This window comes from Protopterus annectens, chromosome 1.part1, assembly GCF_019279795.1.
Source record: "Protopterus annectens isolate FY-2018-M chromosome 1.part1, PAN1.0, whole genome shotgun sequence".
Lineage (NCBI taxonomy): Eukaryota > Metazoa > Chordata > Ceratodontiformes > Protopteridae > Protopterus > Protopterus annectens.
The window spans coordinates 1,419,255,762-1,419,271,062 of NC_056726.1; the positions used below are offsets into that span (position 1 = coordinate 1,419,255,762).

The window sequence follows — 15,301 nt, forward strand, 5'->3', positions numbered from 1 at the left end:
TCCAAACTATGTGAGTTAATTATGAATAATAATAATAATTTAGATGCAAAACTCTGGAACCTTTTAGATAGTAGCGGATTGAGTGACTCAACAGATAGTTAGAATAAAGCTTTGATGCTTAAATCAGTTAGTCCAACTTCTTCAAGTTTATTCTGGAAAGTTTTTATGTGGAAATATATGCATAGAATGTTTGCCACCCCATATAAAATCTTTAAGTTTAATAACATGACTTTATTCAGTTTGCTGGAGATGTAGTAAAGATGTAATAGCTGACTGGACACACATTTTTATGGACTGTGAAAAATTAAATGTATATTGGCAAGAGATAAGTACTTTTTTTAAGGAGTTATGGTTGGATAATTGTTCTTTAACTAGATCAGTAATACTAATGAATGTCCCACTTCCTGTATCTGTAAAAGCCAAAGAGCCAAGACTTTTTTGGTCTCTCTTGGCAGTTGCCAGAAAAGTTATTACAAAAAATGGAAATAGTTCCTATGCTCAAAGAATTTTTTTAATTTAACAAAGATACTTTAAAACTGAAAAATAAGTGATCAGAATAAGACCTTTAGTTGTAGGGATAACCTTGAAATATTGCTGTTGAAATACCAAGATTCTTAATATGTTAATTGTATAAGATTACCTGGATGATTCAATGTATTTCTATCATTGTATAACAATATGTGAAGTTAAGTGTCTTCCTTTCTTTGCATATATTGTAAATATGTTAAATTAATAAAAAACTTACAAAAAATAATATGGTTATGTCAGAAGAAGAAATAGCTTTCTAAGTCACATGGAACTAGACTCCATTTTAATTTAAGATGGATTCTATTCATGATTTATTTTCTCATAAAAAGTCTCATTTCTATACACATAATTTATATAACTGTGGAAGGCAATTATGCTAGTTGTGAATTTTTTTCCTGAATTCTAAGACATGTCACTTCAAGGTTTGTAAATGTTAGATATATATTGTAAATATTTACTTCCTTCTGTCATTATTTCCTTCCCCTTTTCTTTCCTTTCTAGAATTTTTATAGCCGTACCTATTTGCATTCACCTATGATAATCATGTTGAATTATTTCATTGACCTTAATCTTTTGTTTATAAAGTTTGAATGTCTAAGTAATATGAGTGTTCTCAATTTCAGAAAGGTCGATGTAACTTTAATACAAGACATCTAGTGAATGTTGTTATCGCAGATATCAGAAATGTTCATGCAAGTGATATTGCAAAGGATATTTTTATGTATGGGCCCACATCGTCAGGCATTGGTATTATGGATGACTTTCACCTCTACTCAAAAGGTACCCAACTGGTGTGTTTTTTGTTTGGTTTCATAATTATTTGAAACTTCACAATGCCATATTGATAAGATAACACATTTTCTTTTGACAAATTAAATACAATTAAAAGAAAAATATGGTATGTTTTCCTAGCAGTTTTATTCTGGTTGGAATTTATGTTTGAACAGGTTAGCTGAGAGATTCTACTCTTTGCAAGTAAGTGAATGATCTGCTGTCATCAAAGCTCTGTTATCATTCTGTTGCTTGTACAATCAGAGTCATAAAGTGGTCTAGTAATCTGTACTGCAGACTCATTCAGATTGTTTTATGGTATGACAAAAATTTTTTTTTTTGTTTATTAATTTATTATTGCCATTTTACAAGTAATATTCCAGAGTTGTGGTTATTATCTGACATGCTTTTCACTGTTTTTGCCAGTTGCTCTGAAGTAAAAAAAATATGAAAAAAATGTGTTAATCGTTCTAATATTACAGGAGAATTTTTTTATGTTTTCAGTATAGCAAGAAATCAAGACAAATCCAGCCAAGCTGGAGTAGTTTTCACTGTGTAATGCCTTAAACCTCCTATAATGGAAGCCCATTGCATATATGCAAATGACCACTTAAAGACATTGGGCAGGATTCACGAAGCCTCCGTATAAGAGTTGTAACTCATACACGGAGGCTGCAGTTAAACGGAGTGATGTCAGCATGCTCTGCATATTCATGAGAGCATGCTGAATCACACTTAAGGCCAACACGGTCCATGTAAGACAGTAGGGGGCGTGTCTGTAGGCTGAGCCCTGTAAGCGGACACGCCCCCAGAAAAGGAAAAGTACCCAAAGTAAACACCCACGACAGAGTCCATGGAAATGTGAATAAACAGAACACAACACATGCCCCCACAGACTATGAACAGAAAACATGTAAATAAACACATTTTATATATTTTTTTAAATTGTAAAAATATTTAACCGTGAGTGCTTCGTTTACGCGGGCGTGCCCGTAGCGCAGCTACAGTTAGCAGTCAGTGGGAAAGCATATAAGAACTAAATATGCAACATAAGCCAGGAAGCAATAGCGTAGCAGTAGAGATGTTGGCTGAAGAGCAGGCATTCATGGTTCAAGCCCCCACAACACCAATTTTTTTTTTTTTGCAAAATAAGCAGGAAACAAGTCCCTGACAAATATGTACACATAAAACCACAATTTGTGTAAAATGTAATGAAATAGCCCATTTATATTGAAGAAATGTGAGGTAACAAAAGAATAAAAAATGCCAGATGTGCTCATAGCTGAGCTACAGTTTAACAGAGTGAGTGCATCTGCCCGTAGATGAGCAGTGGTTTAACTGGTGCAAAATGAGTGCCCGTAGCTGAGCCACTGCTCTGGTCTAACACGCTAAATCTATGTGCCCCTAACTGAGCTGAGCGTAATATGTGTGCCGATAGCCAAATGAGGCTTAAAGCAGCATACCCCGTTTGCGCGGAGCTGCGCACCGCGCAAACAAGCTAACCGACGGGCAACGTTGAGCAAGCCGTATCAAAACTGCCTTTACACAGACACACCCCTCAGCATGTCTAGACAGTCATGAAAAATAAAAAGCAGTGGCCAGGTTCGAACCCAGGATACTATACACCATAGTCAAGGTACAGAACCACTAAGCCATGACAGCAGTACCTTTAAATGCAATAATAGCTAATATATAGGAATGAATACAAACTAGAGCATGACAATGCAGGTTTACTGAAGTTGATACAATTCCAAAATGGCCAATCACAGATATGTGCAGGAAAAACGGATTATATAAGCCCCATAGGCGGGAATACACAACATAAACGATTGTAGAACTGACCTGCAGGCAGAATGACAGGAGTAGGAGAGGGTAGTTGCTTTCGAGCACAGAGGTGGGGTGTTGAGGAGTCCAGGTACATGGTCTGGCTCCTAGTCCATAATCATGAGGCCCAACTCATGCAGGGTCAGGTCCTCTGGGGAGCATACAGGGCCGAGGCGTGGGACCGGTTGGCTCATGATCTCACCAATGCCACAGGGATTCCAAGGACTGGTGAGCAGGTACATCAGCACCATGCGGACCTGAAGAGACGCAAGCAGGACCAACTGAAACTTTGGATCCAGGAGGCCCGGCAAACACCCAATGCCCCACTACTGAGTAAGTAACATTTAATTATGTATGTAAGAAATTAAACTAGCTGATATTATGGAGATGTGTATTCCAATATTACTTCATTTATATTACAGCTGCAGGTGTCCGTTCTGCGAACCGCAGAGCATATGGTGATAGGCTGATGCGGTTGCGCCACCAGGCAGGTCAGTAATCCACTACCAGTAACTGTAAAGAAATATAAAAGTATGACAGTCAGCAAAAGAGTGCAGTGTAGTCAGTAAGGAATAAAATCTGCAAGTAACAGTGTGAAAGTGTCTGCAAGTATTGCTTGATTACAAAAGTGTGTTTCAGCCTGTAAGTTAAACCGAAAAATGAAACTGTCTGACATATATTCTGAAATAAAAATACCCTACCTGTAAGAAAATAGTACACAACCTGCAGCAGGCTGAAAAGTATAGCTGCAGAAGATGATGAAATCACATGTGTGAAATATATCCCTGTGGAAATACTGAAACATGACAGAAGTGAGACTGCTGGAAAGGATTGTAATAACTACAGGTAAAACATGTCAATAAAGCCTAGAAGTAAGTACCATCCTGAATAGTAAAATAAAAGCAAGTGAGAGAGTGTGAGAAAGTGTCATGAATCCAGCAATACAGTAGTAATAACCCCTGAATAAAGTATACTGCAGTCAAGACAGAATGAAATGCATGTGAGATTCAAAACCAAACAGCGAAATCTGTTCAAAGTGTTGCTGCATCTGGAATGTGTATCCCAAAATCTGGATATGTTGCTCTCAGTCTGCAATATGCAGATAGGATGATTGTCTGATATACCAAACATCCACACTTGTCTACAGCTATATAAAGCAAATGTAGCAGGATGATGTAGCTGAACAAAGCTAGATATGAATGTGTATGAAGAACAATAAAATGTATATTGATGTTGCAGTAACAGTCCTATCACCAAGTTGAAATAGTTATCATATAGGAAACTGTAGTTAGAACAGTAGTGTGTATATAACTGTAGCTATTAGAAATGTACAGCATATGTATTGTTATTCGAAGGTGCTAATATTACTTTCTTTACCCCACCCTATAACCACATATAACCCATTCCACGTGAAAATGGTATGTGCAATCACAATTAACACCCCTGGACGTTTGTCCTGTTGGGTCATATATATTTGCATGTCCGTTGATGCATCTGCCCTGTTCATACATCCACACCTGATGGCCTGTTGCCATCAATTAACCCTGCATGTTGTTGGACTGTGTATTTCTGCTCAAATTATGCATGTGTTATGCACGCTGTTCAATGGTGTGAATATCTGGGTGTTTGGTTAATGGGAATACTAATGCATGCTGTTACAACTAATTGTGAATGGTATTATATGTCACTAACCCAAACTGTCATGACATAATGCAAAACATAGGACGACAGGGAAGGCGGGTTCCAGCGGACCCACCTCTCCCACCTCAGCTGGCGAGTGCACCTGGCACTAGTGCCGAGTCCGGATCCTCCTCCGGTGGCCCTGTGCCGCCTGCGGGTGGAAGCACTGCAGGGGATGGGGCTTGCCCCCCCCTGCAAGTGTGGCCGGAGGAGAACCACCACTCACCCTTCGTAGCGTCCGGACTGTGGTGCGTAGGGAGATTCGGGACTCTGTTCTCGAGCCCCTACACCAGCTCGAGGCATGGGTGGCGCAACTAACAGGCATGCCTGTTGCCCTGCCTACACAGCCCCCAGCACAGCCCCATCCTGGGCAGTGAAGGAACAGTGGCAACTGCCTATGGGTGGGGATATCAGTTCCACTGTTGCCATCTGTGGGCTCATGGGCTCTGGATATCCAAACCTCCGTCCCCATCAATTGTGTAACCCCCCCACACGTGTCATACAACGCCCCTGTATGCGTCTTGTTTTTCTTGTCTGTTTACCTACCCAACCTACCTCCCCAGCTGTACTGACTTCCTTCACCTGACATGCCACTCTCACCTAAGAAAAAAAAAAAAGGGCACTCTGTACCCACAAAAAAATTATGCCCCATACATAGCTGCCCATTCCGCACACATGTCTGCTGGACATGGAACCTATCAATTACAATTGGCTGTACAACAAGTATTCTTGTTGTCCTGACACCTCTCTCAGGGGTGGAAGGTTTCAAATGTCACACCAAATTAAATACATATGCACAGCTGTTGCTGATGAAGAAATGGGCAGCTATGGGCCTTACCTACATCTCTCCTGCAAAACCCAAGCTTGTTTCCCTACTGTCTTACCCTCTTTGTGACCCCTTTTTCACCACTTTTCTGTCTCCCCATTTTCATTTCTTTCAAAGAAAATAGCGTGGGTGTGCGCAAGAGTAAGCGCGTTTAAGCGGTTGTAAGCAGGTGTGCGCTTGTGTGAGTGGAGCTAAACGCCAGTGCGCATGCGTGAGCTCCACGCAAACCAGCGCTAACCCGGTTGCAACTGCTTAAAAGTGCCTTAGTCACTTTGATTGACAGGTCTTGTAGTCAGTTCAGAAGCAAAATAAAATCCCACTGCCAGTCCCCAACCCAGGACCTTGGAAACAGTAGTTTGCATGACTTACCACTAAGCCATGACTCTTATACAAGAACATTGTGCTAAAATAAATATATCATGTAATAGTAGGAATGAATGTAAAGGGAATATAGATGTGTAGTACACAAAGCATGCCATTTAGAATTACTATCAAAACTAGTGGATTTCCATAATAGTAGTGTGTGAACAGAAACAGCCATGCTAGTTGGTAGCTAGTAGGTAATAATGTCACTATAGCACCTTGCAAGCCACACACATACTCATAGCAGGATAATCACTGCCCATACCCCACAACCTCTTACAGGAACACATCTGGACCAAGTAATAAAATATGTGGAGCAAAGGCCCAAAACCAGGGACACATTACAAATAATTTTACAACAAATGCAGACAGTTCAGAGAGTAACAGGGTCTGCATTTTGTGGGATGTTTAGAAGGGTATGAAGTCTGAAACTTGAATGTTTGTCACCATATTCTGACTTGAGCCCAGAGTGATTTGCCAGAAAAAGGTGTGCATGAGATATTGACCAAAATATGAGGCGGAAATGTGGACAACCTGCAAATATCTGTACACATGACGGGTCTGACACTACCATATTTGAATAGTTAAGAGCCTAGACATAGCAACAGTGAATGACTTACAGGGATGCCCCATAGACTCCATGTGAAATGTACAAACAGTAGGCAGAAAGGTGTAACACATGCAATGGTAACTATGGAGTCCTGAAAGTATTCACCACTTGCATGGCAGAAAAAGTGTAGTAATACATATGCTCATGCTAACCCACAGTCACAACTGCAGCATACCAGACATTTTAATGGGTGTACCCCACTGATATGTACCATTCCATTAGGCAGATAACAGATGAACCTGAAAGTCTCAGGGGCCTGCTCAGCAGCATACTCAAATACCCTAATAGATGTCAAGGCCCACACCATGGCCAGACCACACTGCATGCTGTAACACCCTAGCAGATATAGCAAGCATTCCAAGGTGTGAATGTACATGGAAAATAGGAAAGCTACAGCAGCACACTACAGTCAGGACACCTAGCAGGCATACAAGTAGTGACTGTAAAGGGCAAATATTGAAGCCTTAGCAACAAAGTGCAAGCAAAAGTGAAAGGAAAGCACACACACACACATTAACAGTAGTAGTAGTTGTAGGTGTCAGTGTACATACACAGTTAGTACAGGAAACTGGAGAAATGAATGGAGGAATGTTAATCTACAACACAGCTGGAAATATGAGAGAGATACCAACCTTTACACTCACAGAACATTGTCCACAGCATAACAGCATGGTCTCTGCCCTTAAAATCTGAAAGAGCTACGCCTATCTCACATACCTTTTTATAGCACTGTTCTGAAATCACAGTCAGAACTGCAATCAGTACACAACTGGCTGCATGCAATTAGCAAATGCTGGCTAACAACTGGTGCAGAGGCCATCACGTGGGCATATGCAGATACCTACAAAAGTATGCTGTACTCCCAGTCCACACATGCAATACTTTCATTGCATCCTGAGAAGGACGTGAGAGACAGACAGACAGACAGACAGAGACAGAGACAGAGACAGAGAAAATTGCAATTAAGCAGACACAAACAAATTGTTCAGCAACAGCCACCCGAAAGCTGACAACTGGGAAGTGGAACAGCAGGACAGAGAACCAGATGGCAACACAAGCAGCTGTGACAAACACAGGTAATGTAAAGTAATACTATAAAGGTCTACATACTGTGAACCCTCCATATGTGTCATTGGTCTGTATCCATATGTATATGAAGATGTGTAAAGGGCAGGGGACATACAGAAACTATCAGTGAAGGCTGTACATACATTTGTATGTGAGAGCATCTATGTGCACATATCAATGTTGGTTGACTGTAGGTTGTAGTGCCATGTACAAAGTAGGTTTCACAGTTATGTATGTTTAGCAGTATGTTAGTGTGTGTATACAGTATGGTAGACAAACATGTTGATATACCTGTCTATCATGTGGATACGTATGTATGTCAACATATGAATGTGTATATATATATATATATATATATATATATATATATATATATATATATATATATATATATATATATATATATATATATATATACATACATAGATATATATATATATATATGATATGCATATATGTATACATACATAGAGAGAGAGGTGTAGGAATACATAGACAGATGTAGATAGAATATTGTACAAACATATATATGTAATGCACACATACAGATATAGATATATGTAGATACATATACATAGACAGACTGATCTGACAATCTACAGGTATGACTGTATATGACAACCTTCAACACACCCTGTCCCACCCCCTCTGTCACTCTCACCTCTCTGTGCCCCCCCTCTCCACACCTATAGCAATATATGTACATCAATATATATATGTGTATATGTATACGGACATATATATATATATATATATATATATATACATATATATATATATATATATATATATATATATATATATATATATATATATATATATATATATATCTATATATATATATATATATATATATATATATGTATATATAGAGAGAGAGAGAGATGCATATAAATTCTGAGTGAGGCACATGTGTACAGATGTATTGCAACAGGTGCCTGGTGACAAAGGCATGGAGTGAACACCAGTGTCAAAACCGGAGTACCATACCACATTTCAAATCACCTACACCAGTAACCACCAGATATGTGATTGGCTGCCCACCACTGCATGTGTCAGGGGTGAACAGGGTCATAAATGTGTACAATAGTGGCCCCAATGATATTCACAGTGGCACACTATCCCTGGAATACCTGCACATGGTATGTGTCAGCGAATATGGTGTGTCAGCTATGGACATGTAGGTCGGTGTACCCCTCCACACCACATATTGGATGCCATGGTATGGACCTCACATGACAGCTACAGATATGGAGAAGGACACAGTGACATGTACAACACTGTGACAATGCACTCAAACACATTACCAATGCACAGTGACTAACAACATCACAGAGTACACATATACTACCCACATAGAGGTTACCACTCCCGGATTTACATATGTAAGTCACACCCATGACAGATGTATAACAACCATAGTAACACCTCACACCATCCACAACCTAAATGACTGCTGTGTGTCGTCCGTGCCACTGCAATAGAGTGCACATGTGGAGGTAAAAGTTCCTACCCACAGATAAGACATACCCTGCAATAAACCACACAGTGTTAAGAAGCAAGACTCCCCATGAGTACATGTCACACATACCCCTGCTGAATGTTAGTCAGATAGGTAATATGCCATATGAGTCACCCTGTGTAACTGTGTGACAGCAGCAGGTACCATCATACCACATGTGTCACAATGGTCAGGGTAGCAGAACAGTACGCTGCTATAGTCCCAGGGGCAATAGCATATTGTATCGTATTGTATTGTAATGTAATGTATTGTGTTGTATTGTATTGGTATGTTGAGGTGCCTCCTTCGTGGAGTGGAACCACTGCTGCTGTACACCAGTGTACAGGTACATATCCTGTAGTCAGGCTAGTGTTACATAGCACTTCTTATGTGTGTTTAGCTCCTGTCAGAGTTTATGTAGCATGCAACTGGGGATACCATCAGGTCCCATTCATGTTGTGTATTCTGCTGTCCTGAGGGTGGCTCTCACCTGGACATCTGTGATGACAGGGAGGTTACAGTCAGCTGGGATAACTATGTCTTATTTTTGGGGAGAGGGCGGGCTGACACCTGCACTGAACCTGTCTGCCACAATGTTGTCAATATCTGTGGTGTCAGTGAAATATTTGTTGTTGTGTACTAACTATGGGCATAGAGGATGGATTCTGACCAGGTTGCTAACATAACTGAAGAAGGCCTTCTGGTTATCTGTAGTGTCCCTCTTGATTTCCCTCTCAAAGTTGCCCATGGATGTTTGTATGATGGAAAATAGATCCTTACTAGTGCTGCTCAGACATGCCCTCCCTTTATGGAATTATGCTCTGTCTTGCAGTAACTTCCATCTTCTGTAATACAATCTGTCTATGGCTGGGGTCCACCAGACAGGATGCTGTCCCTTTGTGGAGAGTGTCTTGGTCATATATGGGATTGCATGATCCATGCATTCTCGGAGATGTCTGTAGAAAGCAATTGTGTAGGGGTCAGCATTGTGGGTTGTATCTGCCACTGGCCCAGTGGGCTGAAAGGATACCATGTCACTGTTACAAAGTGTAAAGTTTGCATCTGTAATGTTATTCACTATAGTCGTTTGTGCTGGTGGTGGAGGTGGGATATGTATATCCAGGGCAATCAGTGTGTGGTCAGCTCACAGTAGTTGATGATGTAGCCCATACAGTACCTAGATACAAACCCCCAGAGTGAGGAGGTGCTCTTGACCTGAATCAGTGTTCTGACTGCTGGGGTTTGGTAGTATGTCGTATGGAGTGTGCCAGGTACTGTTGCACAGTTGCTGGCTGAGCACTGATACCTGGCCATTTACATGTGTATCCACCATTAGACAGACAGATGCTATATATGTGAGATATGTTGTATCATAACAGTCGAGTAGCATGTGTAGTATGTGTGCCAAATTCTGCTGACATATATTGCTGATATCAGGTTATTTTCTTTCTCAGGTACATGGCTCACCTGTGGAATTCCACTTACCCCACAGCTGAGGATGAGGAGATACACCAGAGCCTGGTGCGGAATTATGCAATACTCTTTTCCCACACCAGCCAGAATCAGCAGGAGAGGGCTGCACTGTTTCAAGACCTTGTCCGTCGGGTAAATGACATAGGCATGCATAATAGGACATATGAGCAGGTACGACATCACTGCAGTGATTTAATTAGACATGTCCGTCAGTGTGCATTGGATATCCACAGGCAACAGGTCGCTACAGGTGGTGGGATGGCTACACATCCCCCACTCACCAGACTGGAGGGACTACTCATGAGTGTAGTGGCTCCAGTCCACCAGCAACAACAACAGCAGCAGACATGCATTATGATGGAGGCTGGAGCCACGCAGCAGCAAGACAGTGAACGTGCAGGTAATATACCATATGTATAGTTGACTGTTGTGTACACTGGTAGTTAATGCATGCGTGAGGTGTGTCCTTGGTTGGTAGCTGTCACCATAGTATTTAATGTGCAAGTGTGATATCCTCAATATTAGCAGCTGACCTGTGAAAGGCGACTGTTGTACTACTGACCTGCATCATACTCAGTAACAATGGCACAGTTGTGCCCACTGACATTAGTTTCTTCACGTCTGCAGGTCCCTCTGGTATAACAGCAATAAAGCCTATCCATGCTGGTGAGTGTGTATTAACAATTCCTGTAATAGTCTTGATAGTAATAGTACTATTTGGCTCACTTAGTAGTGCTCTTTGTATGCATGTAGGTGTGTCTGTGTCTGTGTGTTGATATCATGCATACTGAGTACTGTACAATTGTGTGAAACTGTGTGCATGTGTGCATGTGTGCATGTGTGCACCTGTGCATGTGTGCATGTGTGCACCTGTGCATGTGTGCATGTGTGCATGTGTGCATGTGTGCACCTGTGCATGTGTGCATGTGTGCATGTGTGCATGTGTGCACCTGTGCATGGGTGCATGTGTGCATGTGTTCATTTGTGCACCTGTGCATGGGTGCACCTGTGCATGTGTGCATGTGTGCACCTGTGCATGTGTGCATGTGTGCACGTGTACATGTGTGCATCTGTGCATGTATACATGTGTGCACCTGTGCATGTGTGCATGTGTGCACCTGTGCATGTGTGCATGTGTGCATGTGTGCACCTGTGCATGTGTGCATGTGTGCATGTGTGCATGTGTGCACCTGTGCATGTGTGCATGTGTACATGTGTGCACCTGTGCATGTGTGCATGTGTGCATGTGTGCACCTGTGCATGTGTGCATGTGTGCACCTGTGCATGTGTGCATGTGTGCACCTGCTCATGTGTGCATGTGTGCATGTGTACATGTGTGCACCTGTGCATGTGTGCACCTGTGCATGTGTGCATGTGTGCACTTGTGCACCTGTGCATGTGTGCATGTGTGCACCTGTGCACCTGTGCATGTGTGCATGTGTGCATCACTGGTAATGTGTAGACATTGTAAACTGTTTTTCCTGTTTCCCTCCCTCAGGTTCTGGTGCTGCTCTGGTGTCATGTAGCAGGGAACCTGAATCAGGTGCCGTGGGTACTGATAATGATGACATCTGTGTAATGGCACAGGAAAGTACGCCAGGGTCCGCCATTGGACAGCCGATTGACAGTACACAGCTGTCGACCCCATCAATGCGCACAGTTATCCTGCCAATACACCCTTTGTCACCAATGTCCCTAGGTGATGGACAGCATACAGTGGGCATTGACCAGGGTAATGTGGTATCTGTGGCACATGCCTCCCTACACAGCAGCCATGGGCATGGCCCAGAGATGGTACCACACAGACAGATGTCCAGGGGTTCTCGTGGGAGCATCCGTGGGTGTACTGCCCCTGTCAGACGTGCCCACAGAGGTCTTACATCCTCAGCTATGTTTCGGGCTGTCATGCAGGCACAGTCACGTATGGAACGGTACACCAGACAGGGTCTCAGGGAGCTGACAGCATGTCGCACAGCCATGACTGACAGTATGCGTAACATTGCGGCTGCCATCCGTGATTTCACCGATGTCATAGACAGATGTTGTGGGGACATATTAGACCAGTTCCACAACTACATGTCCATGAACCAGGGCGATGGTGGGCGGTTGAGGCACCAACATGGCCGTATGCCAGCAACAGCAGCAACTGGAAGTCGTCGCGGACGACAACAGGGCCTCGGCCACCCCCATAGTGCCAGCAGCAGCCCCAGCAATGCTGGGTCTTTGCTGTCATCAGACCGCCCCAGGAGACCACGTGCAAGTGGCTCTGGCCAGGCCCGACAGGGATCTGTTTCCAGTTAACGAACACCTGCTTCTGATGACAGTACCCAGTCTGGGTTGGTACCGGATACGGTCCATAGCACCCCTGCAAGGCACAGGTACTGTGTCCGTGGCCAGAGACACTGATCTGTATGACCTGGTAGGTACAGTCTGTGGCTGTCCACAAACACCAGTATATGGCAGCCATGAGGTGGAACTGTGTGCATCCATACACACATGCAAATTGACAACACCTAGGGCTACCGCATACACGCACACACTGCATCAACATTGCCCCACCTTCTACTGCTGTCCCTCACCAACACACATACACATACATGTCAATCGGTGGTATCGGTGGCTGACTCAGGCATACCAAGTTCACACCCTGTGCATATGATGAAACTGTGCCACCTCCTGCAATCTGTAACAACTGTGCAGGTACAGGTTAACATGTTGCTGATGCACAGGGTGACCACATAGATGTGTAGTAATAGTATCATGTTGTTAACAGTACTGTGTGCTGAATTAATTGTGGGTATATCACAGCATGCCTGATGCAGTAAGTGTGTGATTGTCATGTACTGTTGTCTACACCCATGGTAAGTACCATAGTGTATCATCTGCACATGTTGGCATACTGGTGGTAATGATGTCAACAGAAGGCTACATACATAGGTAGCACAGGGGATAAGGTAATGAATGTAGTAATACGCAATGATGGGCATGTAAATTGCAAGTGGCATGTTGTCCACACTGGACTCTGCAATGCAGATATTTGAGGATGTTGATATGTGTGCAGTACTACACGACTGGTACAGGACACACAGGAGCACCCTAGCACTGCATGCTCACATCTCATACCATGCTAGACAGCCCCAACACACAAAACTAACTGTCACAGGAGGGAGAGTCCCCATATATGTCAGGGATACTGTGGTGGCAGGCCAGGTAGCATACATCCAACTAAGTATGGAACCACTGAGTGAAGGCTCAGTATCTGTTATTTGACATGTGTATTACTGCAGGTATGAGCACATGGGTTTACATCCAGTTATTGTACATCCTGACAGTACATGGTCTGTACACTTGTGTGTGCTGAGACTGGACCCTAGCCATCTGACCCATGTATTTCCATGTACATGTGCATAGTGCCTGCATATTTGCAGTGTTACCTACTGGAAGTGGTACAGCTTGTTTGTTGTACAATGGACTACATGCAGCCCTGTTTACTGTAGCTTTGTTTGCATGCATGTTTGCTTGCAATTACCCTGGAATACTGATCACACCTGCAATGCATAGTTGTAGAGCTTCTGTGGACTCCTAGTGCCATCTGCATAGCTTACTATATGTATGTCCATGTCCCACTTGACAGGATGTCACTGTTTGTCCTGTTCACATGTACATTGCCTGTGACACAGTGCATATGACTTACCTGGCATGTGTCCACGTGAGCAGTCATATATGCTACTGCTAACTAATCACAGGCACTACACCTTCACATATTCATCTTCTGTTGAACTACCTGCTTCGCTAGGGACGGCCTGCACCTGTCACCCCTGGGCTTTCAGCTATTGGCAAAGGCTCTTGCTACCCCCATAGTGCCTATGTTAGGCAAGGCTCAAATGACAAACCCACCTTCATAGGTATCACAAGGGATAAGAAACTAAGAGTAATGCTACCCAATGCCAGAAGTCTAAACCTTCAGATGCATGCACCCGAAACTCTCCTTGGCATGGAGAACATCGATATCTGTGCAGTAACAGATGCCTGGTTCAGGGCTACTGAGAGCACACAAGCACTACCAGGTTTAACCTGGTTGATTTCTTTGAAACAGTCACCAAGGCCATTGACGAGGGGAAGGTGGTTCACACAGCCTACCTGGACCTCGCAAAAGCCTTTACAACAATACCCCACTTGGGCATTCTAGAGAAGCTCACCAGTTTAAATATAAGCCCCTATGTCACTAGATGGATTGCACACTGGCTCAAGGACAGAACCCACATGGTTAGAATTGCTGGAGCCATGCCAGACTCCAAACCAGTTACGAGTTGTGTCCCACAAGGCTCAGTCCTGGGACCTCTCTTGTTTACTATATATTTATTGGAGGTACAGGCCAACACGGACGGACTGTGGCTGACCAAATATGCAGATGACTGTGAACTGGCCACCATAATCGACTCTCCAGCCGACACAAGAATCTTGCAAAGGGGCATCATAGAAACAGACAACTTGTGCCAGAGCCATGGCCTTCAGCTGAACAGTGTTTAGAAAGGGAAATGTGCATCCTGCAGTCTGTTCACCTAGTTGCCAAAAGGGACATTTCCCTCACACGCACTAACCCCTCAGCCAAAAACACACACTTGCCATTTACAGGATTCAAACCCCTATCTGCCTA

The 15,301-nt window shown here is 43.1% G+C and overlaps 1 protein-coding gene across 2 annotated transcripts in view; it reads left to right on the forward strand.

Annotated features, from left to right (window-relative positions):
• The window catches only part of LOC122810777 (ervatamin-C-like), a 404,836-nt gene that overhangs the window by 310,630 nt on the left and 78,905 nt on the right, over positions 1–15,301 (forward strand). For both annotated transcript variants that reach the window (XM_044082340.1, XM_044082347.1), the window contains exon 6: positions 1,152–1,308. In XM_044082340.1, coding sequence (XP_043938275.1) covers positions 1,152–1,308 — 157 coding nt within the window. The remainder of the gene's footprint in view (positions 1–1,151; positions 1,309–15,301) is intronic.